General features: G+C 36.3%; 2 protein-coding genes across 2 annotated transcripts in view; one reads left to right on the top strand and one right to left on the bottom strand.

The window, feature by feature from the left end:
- LOC115005646 (ankyrin repeat and protein kinase domain-containing protein 1-like) overlaps window positions 1-444 on the bottom strand; it is an 8006-nt gene extending 7562 nt beyond the window's left edge. Inside the window, exons 1-2 of the mRNA XM_029427570.1 lie at window positions 426-444; window positions 98-339 (exon numbers count right to left, since the gene is read on the bottom strand). Coding sequence (XP_029283430.1) covers window positions 98-339; window positions 426-444 — 261 coding nt within the window. The remainder of the gene's footprint in view (window positions 1-97; window positions 340-425) is intronic.
- A 1124-nt stretch (window positions 445-1568) lies between these two features.
- hsd17b2 (hydroxysteroid (17-beta) dehydrogenase 2) lies at window positions 1569-13542 on the top strand. Its single transcript, XM_029427569.1, is given in 7 exon segments — window positions 1569-2168; window positions 2885-3097; window positions 3374-3522; window positions 3524-3560; window positions 12877-12939; window positions 12942-13013; window positions 13161-13542. Coding segments are annotated over 7 exon segments (1140 nt in total). The 5' UTR covers window positions 1569-1903; the 3' UTR covers window positions 13502-13542.
- The last annotated feature ends 2460 nt before the right edge of the window (window positions 13543-16002 follow it).

Here is a 16002-nt window from a genome sequence, read left to right on the forward strand (position 1 = left end):
ATATGTTATGCAGTTTTTAGACGCAGACATTTAACTTCTTTAAATTAAAACACTTTAAGGTTTTAAATAATAATAATGGTGCTTGATGTTTCTCTGCCTCAGCGTTGAACTCGGGAAGCAGCTGGCGAAGCAGATCGAGCCGGAGCTGAAGGACGACGCGGAGGTCAGCTCCCACGACTCGTCCACAAACGGCCTCATCAACTTCCTGAAGAAGCACTTCATCTGAATCCTGCGCTCTCATTGGCTCCCACGTGTAGTCCTGCGCTCTCATTGGCTGACGCTCTGTTGTTAGTGCTTTGTGTCTGTAGTCGCGTTTAAAGAAAGTTTTCTGCTTTTTATCTGGAGATCAAAGAGAAATTGAGCACTGACTTTCAAAATAAAAGTCCTGTCACTGAACCCTGCTGTCTTGTTCTGATTGTACGAACGATTCTGATCTCCATCCATCGTCTACATCTTATCCGGGATCGGGTCGCGGGGGCGGCAGCTCCAGTAAGGAACCCCAATCTTCCCTTCTCCGGGCCACATCCTCCAGCTCCGACTGGGGGATCCTGAGGCGTTCCCAGTGAGGAGATATCATCTCTCCACCGAGTCCTGGGTCTTCCCCGGGGTCTCCTCCCAGCTGGACGTGCCTGGAACACCTCCCTAGGGAGGCGCCCAGGTGGCTCCTCACTAGATGAACCACCTCAACTGGCTCCTTTCAACGTAAAGGAGCAGCGGCTCTACTCCGAGTCTCTCCTGATGGCTGAGCTTCTCACCCTATCTCTAAGGGAGACGCCACCCGTCTGAGGAAACACATCTCAGCCACTTGTACCCGTGATCTCGTTCTTTCGGTCATGACCCAGCCTTCATGACCATAGGTGAGGGTAGGAACGAAGATCGACCGGTATATTGAGAGCCTTTATCTCCTTAACCCCTCGCCTGAGACCAATTTGCCTTGGGAGACCCTACCAGGAGCACTAGGCTCCAGACAACACAGCTCTCAGGTTCATAGGGACACACAAACCTCTCCACCACGATAAGGTGATGGTTCCCAGAGATTCTGATCTCAAATGTTCTTAATTATAACTTTTATTTCTCTAACTCATTATGTTTTCATGACTTTATGCTTAAGTTACGACTCAGAACAGAAGTGGGGAAGTTTTGAACATGAGCTAATAAAGTTCAGAGGTTTATAAATCAAATTTATTTATATAAATGACACATTAGTCTCAGTGGACTTTACAGACTGTACATACGACACTCTCTGTCCTTAGACCCTCTGTCCTCAGACCCTCTGTCCTTACACCCTCTGTCCTCACACCCTCTGTCCTTAGACCCTCTGTCCTTACACCCTCTGTCCTTAGACCCTCGCATTGCACAAGGAGAAACTTCCAAAAGAAACCCATAATTAAAGGGGAAACATGGAAGAAACCTCAGGGAGAGACTGAGGAGCGATCCCTCTCCCAGGACGGACAGACGTGCAATAGATGTCGTGTGTACAGGATAAACAACATAGTACAAATACAACATTTGACAGAAAATGATGTTGTGTTGAAAAAGAGAGAAGTTTGGATGAATCCAGGAAAATATCAATAAGGCTTCCCGGTGTCCAGCAGGACCAGGGCAGCAGGCACAGCCACGATTCATGATCCTGACGTAAACTTTATCAGTGGCAACCTGCCACATGAGAGACAGACACTCCGGGGATGATTTATCTTACATCATAGTTTTACATATTCCTTCACCTGAATGATGTGTTTCACAGAAACTAAAACCTGCAGGAAGTCCTCGGGCAGAACACAGTAGAAACTGGTGGCTGTGAGAGAAGATGTTATCATGAGAAGTATGCGGCGCTGCCTGCAGACAGGAACAGGTTTCTGTTGGCAGCCGCAGACACACCTGTGGAATCTGTTCACACGCTGCGATGGACTGCAGCTCCTGGTTCTGTGTCGGAGCTGCAGCCGTGTTCGTGTTCACGCTGCTGCGGAGGCTCAAGGAGGGCCTCCTCTGCGGGGGGGCCCTCTGCGGGGGGGCCCTGTGCGGGGGGGCCCTGTGCGGGGCCTCTCTCTACCTGTCTGCCTCCCCGGCTGCGTGCGGCTCGGCCCTCCTCGGCTGCAGCTGGCTGTGTCTTATGTGGGACTCTGAGCGCAGCGTAGAGCGGCTGCAGAGCCGGGCCGTGCTGATCACAGGTGAGACTCACCTGAATGTGTCCTCAGTCTTTACTGACGCTTTAATGTCCAGCTGTCACTTTGATTGACAGAGAAGAAACTCTTCTGAAACCTCACAGGATGATATTTATGGCTGGATTAACTTCCCAGTGAAGTGAATCTTATTTTGATCTATAACAATACATACTAATATATCGTATTGCATGATATTATTTAAAAATATAATAATTATTTTATTATAAATAGATTTTGAATGCGTAAAGGAACAGTTCACAACTCAATAATACATACTATACCTGTAATACTATTTATCAAAGTGATATATTATATGTGAGTTGCCGTCGAAGATATAATTTAATATATTGAATTTTAGTTTTTATTTTATCTAGTTTATTTTAAATGTATATTTAGTTTGAATGTTTTCTATATTTAATTTTAGTTTTACTTTACGTTTTTATATATTGTTTTTCTACATTCCGTTTGTTTTAATATATAAAATGTTGTTTTAATATATAATGATGTTCATGGTGTCTCCTTTTTTCTGTACTGATATATTAGAGTTTAAAAAATAAAACTGAAATTCATTTATGTTCATTTTTATTTTATTTTCATTAGTTTAGTTTTTCTTAAAGGATGTGATTTCATTTCACTGCTTAGTTTAAGTTTCCGATAATAAAAGTAATAAATAAAGACAGGTAAATGAGAAGCAGGTTGATTCTCTGCCTCCTCCGGGACAGGATGTGACTCGGGCTTCGGGCTGGCGCTGGCGGGGCGGCTCGCAGAGGCGGGGCTGAAGGTGTTTGCAGGTGTGCTGGATGAGAGCGGAGCTGGAGCTCAGCAGCTCCGACAGCGAGGAGCCGGAAACCTGCAGGTGCTGCAGCTGGACGTCACCTGCAGCTCCCAGCTGGAGGCGGCACACAGGTACATCTGTGCTCAGGTGGCTCACACAGGTAAGACCGGGACACTTTGAAACACTTTCACTGAAGCTTCACATTACAAAACAATTCATCAGGAGGAAACACAGTTGAGAACAAACACATTTATTTATATTTGTGTCCCATCTCATGTCTCCTTTGTCTTTTCTCCTGTGTCATGTGTCCATTCCCTCCTGTCTCCCGTGTCCATTCCCTCCTGTCTCCCGTGTCCATTCCCTCCTGTCTCCCGTGTCCATTCCCGCCTGTCTCCCGTATCCCGTCTCTCCTGTCTCCGGTGTCCCTTCCCTGCAGGTCTGTGGGGTTTGGTGAATAACGCAGGGGTCCTGCACTGTCCCGTGGACGCGGAGTTGCACCCGATGGCGGCGTACAGACTCTGCATGGAGGTGAACTTCCTGTCTGCGGTGAACATGTGTCAGGTGTTCCTGCCTCTGCTTAGGAGGGTCCAGAGGACGTGTCATCAACGTGTCCAGCATGGCGGGTACGTCCCGCTGGAGACAGACACACCTCGTCATGTATGAACTGTTGAATTTGTCTTTATACTCAAGATGCATTATATTATATATTTATCGCATTAATCTGTATTAATGTGAAAAGTGTATTAATCTAAAATAATCTAAAGTAATGATGATAATGATGTTCCAGGATTAAATGTTTTGTAGGCGATGAAGTCATAAAAGACATTCAAATTTTTATTCAAAAAAAGATTACTTTAGATTACTTTTTATTAGTGTATTAACGGGTTGTAATAACATTAACGGGGGTGTAATAACATTAATGGTGTATAACGGTGTATACAATTAAAGGTGTATTAAAATGAACGGTGTAATAACATTAACGGTATAATAACGGTGTAATAGCATTAACGGTGTAATAATGGTGTAATAATGGTGTAATAACATTAAGGTGTAATAAAGGTGTAATAATGGTGTAATAACATTAAGGTGTAATAACGGTGTAAATACAAGTAAAGGTGTATTAAAATGAACTGTGTAATAACATTAACGGTGTAATAGCATTAACGGTGTAATAATGGTGTATTAATGGTGTAATAACATTAACGTGTAATAAAGGTGTAATAAAGGTGTAATAAACATTAACGTGTATAACATTAACGGTGTATAATGGTGTATTAAAAATAACGGTGTAATAACGGTGTAATAACTTAATGTTGTAACGGTGTAATAACATTAACGTGTAATAACATTAACAGTGTAATAACATTAACAGTGTAATAACATTAACAGTGTAATAACATTAACAGTGTAATAACATTAACAGTGTAATAACATTAACAGTGTAATAACATTAACAGTGTAATAACATTAATGTTGTAGTAACGGGTGTAATAACGGTGTAATAACATTAAACTTGTAGTAAGTAAAGTACCAGGTGTAATAACATAACGTGTTAATAATTAATGTTGTAATAACGGTGTGTAATAACATAATGGTTGTAGTAACGGGTAATAACATTAACGGTGTAATAACATTAATGTTGTAGTAACGGTGTTCTTGTAATAACATTAACGGTTGTGTAATAACATTAATGGTGTAGTAACGGTGTTGTAATAACAGTAACGGTGTATAATAACAGTGTTGTTAAGAAATTAACGGGTTTGTTTTGTATTTAATACCATAATGTGGTAGTAAACGGCTGTTGTTGAATAACATTAACGGTGTTATAACCATAACGGTGTTAGAACATTAAGGGTGTAATAACATTAACGGTTGTAATAAATTATGTTGTAGTAACGGTGTTATAAATTAACGGGTAATAACATTTAACGGTTGTAATAACCCTTAACGGTGTTGGTTATAACATTAACGGTTGTTTTTTGTAATAACATTAATGTTGGAGTAACGGTTTGTCATAACATTAACGGTGTTATAACATAACGGTGTGTTGTTAATAAACATTAACGGTTTTTCTCTTGTAATAACATTAAAGGGGTAATAACAGGTGTAATAACATTAACGGTGTGTTGTATGTATTGTTTTGTAATAACATTAATTGGTGTAACGGTGTTGTTTAATTGTAATAACATTAACGGTGTGTGTTTGTTATAACATTAACCGGTGTTTATGACATAACGGTGTAATAACATTAATGTTGGTAGTAACGGTCGTTTGTAATGACATTAACGGTTTATAACATAAGGTGTTAAAACAATTACGGTGTTATAAACATTAAACGTTGCAGTAGAACGGTTGTATTGTAATTGTAATAACATAAAGGTGAATAACATAAGTTGTAGTAATGGTGTACTAAATTAACGGTTTTTAATAACATTAACAGTGTTTATAAACATTAAACGTTTGTAATAACATTAACGTTGTTTAACATTAACGGTTTGTAATAACCTTAATGTTGTAGTAAGGGATGGTCAAAACATTACCGGTTTATAAACATTAAAGGTTGTTATAACCTTAACGTTTTGTAATAACATTAATGTTTGTGTAACGTGTAATAACATTAACGGTGTTATAACATAACGGTGTTTTTGTAATAACATTAATGTGGTAGTACGGTTTGTTTGTTAATAACATTAACGGTGTAAACATTAACGGTGTTATACATTAACGGTTTGTAATAACATTAAGGTTGTAGTAACGGTGGTATGTATTGTATGTAATAACATTACGTGTTATAAACATGAACGGGTTATAACACATTAAACGGCTTGTAATAACATTACAGGGGTTATAACATTACGGTGTTATAACATTAGGGTGTAAATAACATTAACGGTTTGTATTGTAATAACATTAATTGTTTTGGAGCGTAACGGTGTTTATAACATTAACGGTTAATAACATTAACGGTGTTATAACATGAACGGTGTAATAACATTAACGGTTGTTATAACATTAACGGTGTAATAAAATTTAAGGTTGTGCTAACGTGGTACTAACAGTAACGGATGTTGGAAATTGCAACATTAACGGTTTAGTTATTGTTTATAAACATTAAACGGTGTAATAACATTAATGTTGTTGTAGAACGGTTGTAAAAAATTAACGGTGTTATAACATTAACGGTTATAACATAACGTATAAAATTACGGTTTGTAATAACATAACGGTGTAATAACATTCATGTTTTAACGGTGTTGTCATAACATAACGGTGTTATACATTAACGGTGTTATAACATTAACGGTGTAAGAACATTAATCGTTGTAGTAACGGTTTTTTTTGTATTGTGTAATAACATAAAGTTGTTATAAAGTAACGGGGTGTTATAACATTAACGGTTGTAATAAAATTAACGGTTTGTGTAATAACATTAATGTTTGTGTAACGGGTTTGTTATTGTATGTGTAATAACATTAACAGGTGTAAACATAACGTGTTATAAATTACCGGTGTAATAACATTACGGTGTAATAACATTAATGTTGTAGTAACGGTGTAATAATGATTGTTAATAACATGAACGGTGTTATAACATTAACGGGCGTGTTTGTAATAACATTAACGGTGTGGTGTAATAACATAATGTTGTGGAACGGTTTGTAAGAACATTAACGGTGTTATAACATATGTTTGTAGTACGGTTGGTTGTAAAACGGTTTTTGGGTATTGTATAAACATTAATGTTGTAGTAACGGTTTGTGTTTTGTTTTGTTTTTCTGTACTAACGTTAACGGTTGTAAGTAACATAATGTTGTAGTAACGTGTTGTGGTATAACATTAACGGTGTGTATAACATTAATGTTGTAGATAACGTTGAATCACAATAACGGTGTGTAATACATTAATTTGTAGGAAACGCGTTTTGTTTGTAATACATTAACGGGTTTTTGTAATAACATTAACGGTGTTATAACATTAACGGTGTAATAACTTAACGGGTTAGAAACATTAACGGTTGTAATATGGGTATGTATGTAATGTAATAACTTAATGTGGTAGTAAACGGTTGTAATAACTTAACCGGTGTATAACATTAACGTGTTATAAACATTAACAGTGTTATCAAACATTACGGTTGTGGTATGTGTATAACATACGTGTAATAACATTAATGTTTGTAGTAACGGTGTATTGTGTAATTTGTGTATTCCGTAATACATTAACGGTTGTTATAACATGAACGGTTTGTTAAAAAATTAACGTGTTATAACATTAACGGGTTTGTGTATAACATTAACGTGTAATTTGTTGTAATAACATTAATGTTTGTAGTAACGGTGTAATAAACCATTAACGGTGTTATAACATTAACGGTGTGATAACATTAACGGGTAATTAACTTTACGGTTTTGTAATAACATTAATGTTGTAGTAACGGTGGTGTATTGTAATACATTAACGGTTGTTGTTATAACATTAACGGGGTTATAACATAGAACGGTGTAATAACATTAACGTGTTATAACATTAACGGTTTACTAACAGTTAGGGTGTAAAAAATTAACGGTGTGGTTTGTAATAACATTAATGTTGTAGTAACGTGTGTATAACATTAACGGTCTTGTATTGTGGTTTTTGTAATAACATTAACGGTGTATAACATAAGGTTTTGTCTAAGCATTACCGGTGAATAACATTACTGTTGTCAGTAACGGTTTTGTTTTTGTATTGTATGGAATAACAATAACGGTGTGATAAACATTAATGTTGTAGAAACGGTGTATTGTTACTAAAGGTTAGTAATAACATTAATGTTTGTATTAACGGATGTAATCACATAACGGTTTTTGTATGTTTTGTTTTTTGTAATAACATTAATGTTGTAGAACGGTGTTGTAATAACATTCACGGTTGTTTTGTACTAACAGTAATGTGTTAGTAACGGTATGTTTGTCAATAACATAAAGGTTGATGTTAATAACACCATATGTTGTAGTATAAATTAACGTTGTATACTGGTATAAGTGTACTTGTAATAACAGTAGTAACGGTGTATAACCATTAACGGGTGTTATAACATTAAACGGTTTATAAAACATTAACGGTGATTTATCATTAGGTGTAATAACATTAATGTTGTAGTAACGGGTTGTAATTAATACATTAACGGTGTTATAACATTAACGGTGTTATTATAACATTAACGCTATGTTGTAATAACATTGAACGGTTATGAGTATTGTAACATGTAAAATTAACGGTGTAATACATTAATGTTGTAGTAACGGTGGAATATGTAAGTGTGTTAATAACCATACGGTGAAACATTAGGTAAACATTAATTCGTATAGTGTAATACATTAACGTGTTGGTATAACATTAACGGTGTATAACAATTACACGGTTGTTGTTTGGATAAATAATGTTGTAGTAACGGTTTTGTAATAACATTAACGGATAACAGTCGGTTGATAAACATACGTGTTGTAATAAATAACGGTTTAATGTAATAACTTTAACGGTGTAATAACATTAAGTTGTAGTAACGGGTAGTGTAATAACATAACGGTGTTATAACATTACGGTGTTTAATAAGGGTGTAATAACATAAGTATGATAAACGGTTGTTATAATTAACGTTCGGTTAAACATTAAGGGTGTTGTATAACATTAAACGGTGTTACGCATAACGACAGTACGTGTTACGTTAACGGTGTAATAAAATAAGTGACGATACGGGGTGTTTTTGTAATAACATTAACGGGTAGTAGACATTTCAAAGGTGTATACATACGTTATACTTAACGGGTTTGTTATAACATTAACGTGTGTTGTAATAACATTAAGTTGTAGCTAACGGGGTGGTAATAACATTAACGTGTTATAACAATTTAACGTTATAACATTAACTGTGTGTAATAACATAACGGTGTAAATAACATGTTAAAAATAACGTTCATTAGTAACGATGTGTATGTGGTAAATATGTTGGTTGTGAATGGTTGTGTATGTAATAACATTAATCGGGTTTAACATTAACGTGGTTAATTAACTTAAGTTGTACTAAACTTAATGTTGGTAGTAACGGTGTAATACCTACGTTATAACATTAACGGGCTTGTTATAACATGAACGTGTGTTAACATTAACGGTGTAATAAACTGGTATACATAACGTGTTTGTAATAACATTAATTGTTGTAGTAACGGTTTATAAATTACGTGTTGTAATAACTTAACGGGTTATATAACAGTAACGGTGTATAACATAAACGGTTGTATAACATAATGTTTGTAGTAACGTGTTGATTGTAATAACATTAACGGTGTATAAACATTACGGTTTGTTGTGTAAAACATTAACGAGTTTTGTGTTGATAAATGTAATTGTTGGTAGTAATAGACTAACGGTGTATTGTAATAACATTTAACGGTGTAATAACATTAATGTTGTAGTAAAGAGTTTGTTATAACGTGTATTTTTGTATGTAATAACATTAAGTGATTAACGGTTTTTGTGTTTTGTTGCTAAACATTAAGGTGTTTTGTTGTTTGTGTATGTAATAACATAATGTTGTAGTAAACGGTTGTGTTTGTTAATTATCGGGTATGTAAACATTAACGGTTGTAGTAGTTAAAACATTACACGTTGGTGTTGTTTATACATTAATGTTGTGTAAGGTGTATAAACGGTGTAATAACATTAAGTGTGTAGTATAACATAACGGTGTGTCTAACTTACGTTGTTTGTACTAACATTTAACGGTCATACTTAGGTATAACATTAACGGTTGTAAGTGTAATAACATTAATGTTGTAATAACGGTTTGTAATAACATTAAACGGTGTATAACATTTAACGGTGTTAAACATTAAAAGTGTTTGTATTTAACATTAACGTGTTAACTGTGTAAAAACATTAACGGTTTGTAATAACATTATGTGTAGTAACGGTAGTTGTTGTTGTTTATAACATTAACGGTGTTAAAACATTAACGGTGTTATAACATTAACGGGTGATATAAGTTGGTAATAACATTAATGTTGTAGAAAGTGAAACATTAAGTGTGTATATACATTAACGGGTAATTAGTTATAACATTAACGGTGTATTATGTTAAATACATAACTGGTATAATGAATAACATTAACGGTGTATAACATAAGTTGGTAATAACTTAACGGGTTTGTATTGTAAAACATTAATGTTGTAAGTAACGGTTGTAATAAACATTAACGTGTTATAACATTAACGTGGTGTATGAACTAACATTAACGTGTTGTATAAAAGTAAGGTCTTGTAGTAACGGTTGAATAACATTAACGGTGTTATACATAATTTGTAACGGGTTGTGTAATAACCTTAACGGTGTAGCTTAATGTGTAATAAACGGATTGAAGAATTTTAGTACCGGTGTTAATAACATTAAACGGTGTTATAACATTAACGGTGTTGTATTAATACGCCAAGTCAAAAATTAACGGTTGTAATAACATGATAACCGCACGGTTGTTGTAATAAATAAATGTTAGTAGGTGAAAACTGACGTGCGTTATATAACATTAACGGGGTGTTATCAAAGTAACGGTTGTTATAACATTGCACGGTTGTAATAACCATTAATGTTGTAGTAACGTTGTTGGTAATACATTAACGGTTGTACTCGGTTTGAACATTAAACGGTGGTTTAATACATTAACGGTAATACCTAAGTTAGTAAACGGTTGTAATACATTAACGTGTTAGACATTAGAGTTTGTAATAATGGTGTAATAACGGCATTAACGGATTGTATAACATTAATCGGTTATAGTAATAACATTAACGTTGTGCTCGTAGTAAAGAATAAAGTAACGGTGTTATACATAACGGTGTAATAACCATTAATGTTTATTGTAGTAACGGTTTGACTTTGTGGTAAATGAACGTATCAAGTCGGTGATATTAACGTGATAACATTACTGTTGTAGTAACGTGGTTTGTATATAACGTGGTAATAACATTAACGCGTTTTGTAGTATACATTAACGTGTATAACTTAACGGTTGTTGTACTAACTTAAGGTGTAATAACATTAATGTATGTAGACACGGTTTCTTTAGTAACGGTGTAATACATTAACGGTGTTATAACATTAACGGTGTTATAACATTAACGGTGTAATAACATTAACGGTGTAATAACATTAATGTTGTAGTAACGGTGTAATAACATTAACAGTGTTATAACATTAACGGTGTTATAACATTAACGGTGTAATAACATTAACGGTGTAATAACATTAATGTTGTAGTAACGGTGTAATAACATTAACGGTGTTATAACATTAACGGTGTAATAACATTAACGGTGTAATAACATTAATGTTGTAGTAACGGTGTAATAACATTAACGGTGTTATAACATTAATGTTGTAGTAACGGTGTAATAACGGTGTAATAACATTAATGTTGTAGTAACGGTGTAATAACATTAACGGTGTAATAACATTAATGTTGTAGTAACGGTGTAATAACATTAACGGTGTAATAACATTAATGTTGTAGTAACGGTGTAATAACATTAACGGTGTAATAACATTAATGTTGTAGTAACGGTGTAATAACGGTGTAATAACATTAATGTTGTAGTAACGGTGTAATAACATTAACGGTGTAATAACATTAACGGTGTTATAACATTAACGGTGTAATAACATTAACGGTGTTATAACATTAACGGTGTAATAACATTAATGTTGTAGTAACGGTGTAATAACATTAACGGTGTTATAACATTAACGGTGTTATAACATTAACGGTGTTATAACATTAACGGTGTAATAACATTAACGGTGTAATAACATTAATGTTGTAGTAACGGTGTAATAACATTAACGGTGTTATAACATTAACGGTGTTATAACATTAACGGTGTTATAACATTAACGGTGTAATAACATTAATGTTGTAGTAACGGTGTAATAACATTAACGGTGTTATAACATTAACGGTGTTATAACATTAACGGTGTAATAACATTAACGGTGTAATAACATTAATGTTGTAGTAACGGTGTAATAACATTAACGGTGTTATAACATTAACGGTGTTATAACATTAACGGTGTAATAACATTAATGTTGTAGTAACGGTGTAATAACATTAACGGTGTTATAACATTAACGGTGTAATAACATTAACGGTGTAATAACATTATGTGTAGTAACGGTGTAATAACATTAACGGTGTAATAACATTAATGTTGTAGTAACGGTGTAATAACATTAACGGTGTAATAACATTAATGTTGTAGTAACGGTGTAATAACATTAACGGTGTAATAACATTAACGGTGTTATAACATTAACGGTGTAATAACATTAACGGTGTAATAACATTAACGGTGTAATAACATTAATGTTGTAGTAACGGTGTAATAACATTAACGTGTTATACATTAACGGTGTTATAACAGTAACGGTGTAATAACATTACGGTGTAATAACATTATGTTGTAGTAACGGTGTAATAACATTAACGGTGTTATAACATTAACGGTGTAATAACATTAACGGTGTAATAACATTAATGTTGTAGTAACGGTGTAATAACATTAACGGTGTTATAACATTAATGTTGTAATAACGGTGTAATAACGGTGTAATAACATTAATGTTGTAGTAACGGTGTAATAACATTAACGGTGTAATAACATTAATGTTGTAGTAACGGTGTAATAACATTAACGGTGTAATAACATTAATGTTGTAGTAACGGTGTAATAACGGTGTAATAACATTAATGTTGTAGTAACGGTGTAATAACATTAACGGTGTAATAACATTAACGGTGTAATAACATTAACGGTGTTAATAACATTAACGGTGTAATAACATTAACGGTGTAATAACATTAACGGTGTTATAACATTAAGGGTAGATGCATGTTTGTCCTGCAGGCGAGGTGCCAATGCCGCTGTTCGCTGCTTACGGAGCGTCTAAGGCGGCGCTAAGTGTTTTCTCTAAGTCATGAGACTGGAGTTATCGGATTGGGGCGTCAAAGTGGCTTTAATTCAACCTGCAGGATTCAGAACAAGTAGGTTCACTCATGATCAAACTCAATGTATATGTATATTATATATATTAATTTACTTTACTGTTATTTATTATTTTAGAACATAAAGGCTTTTTGAACTCTTTTCTGATAAAGTTTGCTGTTAAATCTCGATATCTATTCTCTCAGATATCTTCGGGAACAGTGACGACGCCGCACGCTACAGAGACGGGATCCTCGCAGTGGTTTCCTCGGATGCCAGAGAGGATTATGGGGATGCATACATCTCGTCCCTCCCCGACAGTCTGTCCAAAATGTCCCGTCAGTCTGCGGAGGATCTGTCTCCAGTGGTGGACGCCATGTGTCACGCTCTGCTGTCGACCCATCCCAAACCTATGTACACCCCCGGACAGATGGGATGGTTTCTCCCGTTCCTCCATCGCTATTGTCCCACCGTCGTGTTCGACGCCATCATCACGACCCTCATGAGGCACGGTGACTGCAAACCAAAGGGACTAGCAAGGAGCTGAGGCTAATGGGAAAAGAATCTCCAAAAAACGCATTTATTGAGGTTTTTGAATAAAACTTTGAATGTCTGCCGTCGTATTTTATGACTTCATCACCTACAACACATTTAATCCTGGAACATTATCATCATTACTTTAGATAACATTAGATTAATGGTGGTGACTGGTCTGGTGGTTCGGCTTCCTTATACAACACCAGAAGGTTATGAGTTCAACATCAGGGACAGTCTCACCCTGAACTGCTCCAGAGAGACCCTTTAGTTAGTTCACTGTCTGTAGTTAGTTCACTGTCTGTAGTTAGTTCACTGTCTATCTCTGTAGTGAGTTCACTGTCTGTCTCTGTAGTTAGTTCACTGTCTGTCTCTGTAGTTAGTTCACTGTCTATCTCTGTAGTTAGTTCACTGTCTCTGTAGTTAGTTCACTGTCTGTCCTTGTAGTTAGTTCACTGTCTCTGTAGTTAGTTCACTGTCTCTGTAGTTAGTTCACTGTCTGTCTCTGTAGTTAGTTCACTGTCTGTCCCTGTAGTGAGTTCACTGTCTGTCCCTGTAGTTAGTTCACTGTCTGTCCTTGTAGTTAGTTCACTGTCTCTGTAGTTAGTTCACTGTCTGTCTCTGTAGTTAGTTCACTGTCTGTCCTTGTAGTTAGTTCACTGTCTCTGTAGTTAGTTCACTGTCTCTGTAGTTAGTTCACTGTCTGTCTCTGTAGTTAGTTCACTGTCTCTGTAGTGAGTTCACTGTCTGTCTCTGTAGTTAGTTCACTGTCTGTCTCTGTAGTTAGTTCACTGTCTATCTCTGTAGTTAGTTCACTGTCTCTGTAGTTAGTTCACTGTCTGTCCTTGTAGTTAGTTCACTGTCTCTGTAGTTAGTTCACTGTCTCTGTAGTTAGTTCACTGTCTGTCTCTGTAGTTAGTTCACTGTCTGTCCCTGTAGTGAGTTCACTGTCTGTCCCTGTAGTTAGTTCACTGTCTGTCCTTGTAGTTAGTTCACTGTCTCTGTAGTTAGTTCACTGTCTGTCTCTGTAGTTAGTTCACTGTCTGTCCTTGTAGTTAGTTCACTGTCTCTGTAGTTAGTTCACTGTCTCTGTAGTTAGTTCACTGTCTGTCTCTGTAGTTAGTTCACTGTCTCTGTAGTGAGTTCACTGTCTGTCCCTGTAGTGAGTTCACTGTCTGTCTCTGTAGTTAGTTCACTGTCTGTCCCTGTAGTTAGTTCACTGTATGTCCCTGTAGTTAGTTCACTGTCTCTGTAGTTAGTTCACTGTCTGTCCCTGTAGTTAGTTCATTGTCTGTCTCTGTAGTTAGTTCACTGTCTGTCCCTGTAGTTAGTTCATTGTCTGTCTCTGTAGTGAGTTCACTGTCTGTCTCTGTAGTTAGTTCACCGTCTGTCCCTGTAGTTAGTTTACTGTCTGTCCCTGTAGTGAGTTTACTGTCTGTCCCTGTAGTTACTTCACTGTCTGTCCCTGTAGTTAGTTCACTGTCTGTCCCTGTAGTTAGTTTACTGTCTGTCCCTGTAGTTAGTTCACCGTCTGTCCCTGTAGTTAGTTCACTGTCTGTCTCTGTAGTTAGTTTACTGTCTGTCCCTGTAGTTAGTTCACCGTCTGTCCCTGTAGTTAGTTCACTGTCTGTCCCTGTAGTTAGTTCACCGTCTGTCCCTGTAGTTAGTTCACTGTCTGTCTCTAGTTAGTTTACTGTCTGTCCCTGTAGTTAGTTCACCGTCTGTCCCTGTAGTTAGTTCACTGTCTGTCCCTGTAGTGAGTTCACTGTCCCTGTAGTTAGTTCACTGTCTGTCCCTGTAGTTAGTTCACTGTCTGTCCCTGTAGTTAGTTCACCCTGTCTGTCCCTGTAGTTAGTTTACTGTCTGTCTCTGTAGTGAGTTCACTGTCTGTCTCTGTAGTTTAGTTCACTGTCTCTGTAGTTAGTTCACTGTCTGTCCCTGTAGTTAGTTCACTGTCTGTCCCTGTAGTTAGTTCACTGTCTGTCCTTGTAGTTAGTTCACTGTCTCTGTAGTTAGTTCACTGTCTGTCTCTGTAGTGAGTTCACTGTCTGTCTCTGTAGTTAGTTCACTGTCTGTCTCCAGTTAGTTTACTGTCTGTCCCTGTAGTTAGTTCACCGTCTGTCCCTGTAGTTAGTTCACTGTCTGTCTCTGTAGTTAGTTCACTGTCTCTGTAGTGAGTTCACTGTCTGTCTCTGTAGTTAGTTCACTGTCTGTCCCTGTAGTTAGTTCACTGTCTGTTCCCTGCAGTTAGTTCACTGTCTGTCCCTGTAGTTAGTTCACTGTCTCTGTAGTTAGTTCACTGTCTGTCTCTGTAGTTAGTTCACTGTCTGTCTCTGTAGTTAGTTCACTGTCTGTCCCTGTAGTTAGTTCACTTTCTGTCTCTGTAGTTACTTCACTGTCTGTCCCTGTAGTTAGTTCACTGTCTGTCTCTGTAGTTAGTTCACTGTCTGTCTCTGTAGTTAGTTCACTGTCTGTCTCCAGTTAGTTTACTGTCTGTCCCTGTAGTTAGTTCAC

Source organism: Cottoperca gobio, unplaced genomic scaffold (genome assembly GCF_900634415.1).
Source record: "Cottoperca gobio unplaced genomic scaffold, fCotGob3.1 fCotGob3_337arrow_ctg1, whole genome shotgun sequence".
Taxonomy (NCBI): domain Eukaryota; kingdom Metazoa; phylum Chordata; class Actinopteri; order Perciformes; family Bovichtidae; genus Cottoperca; species Cottoperca gobio.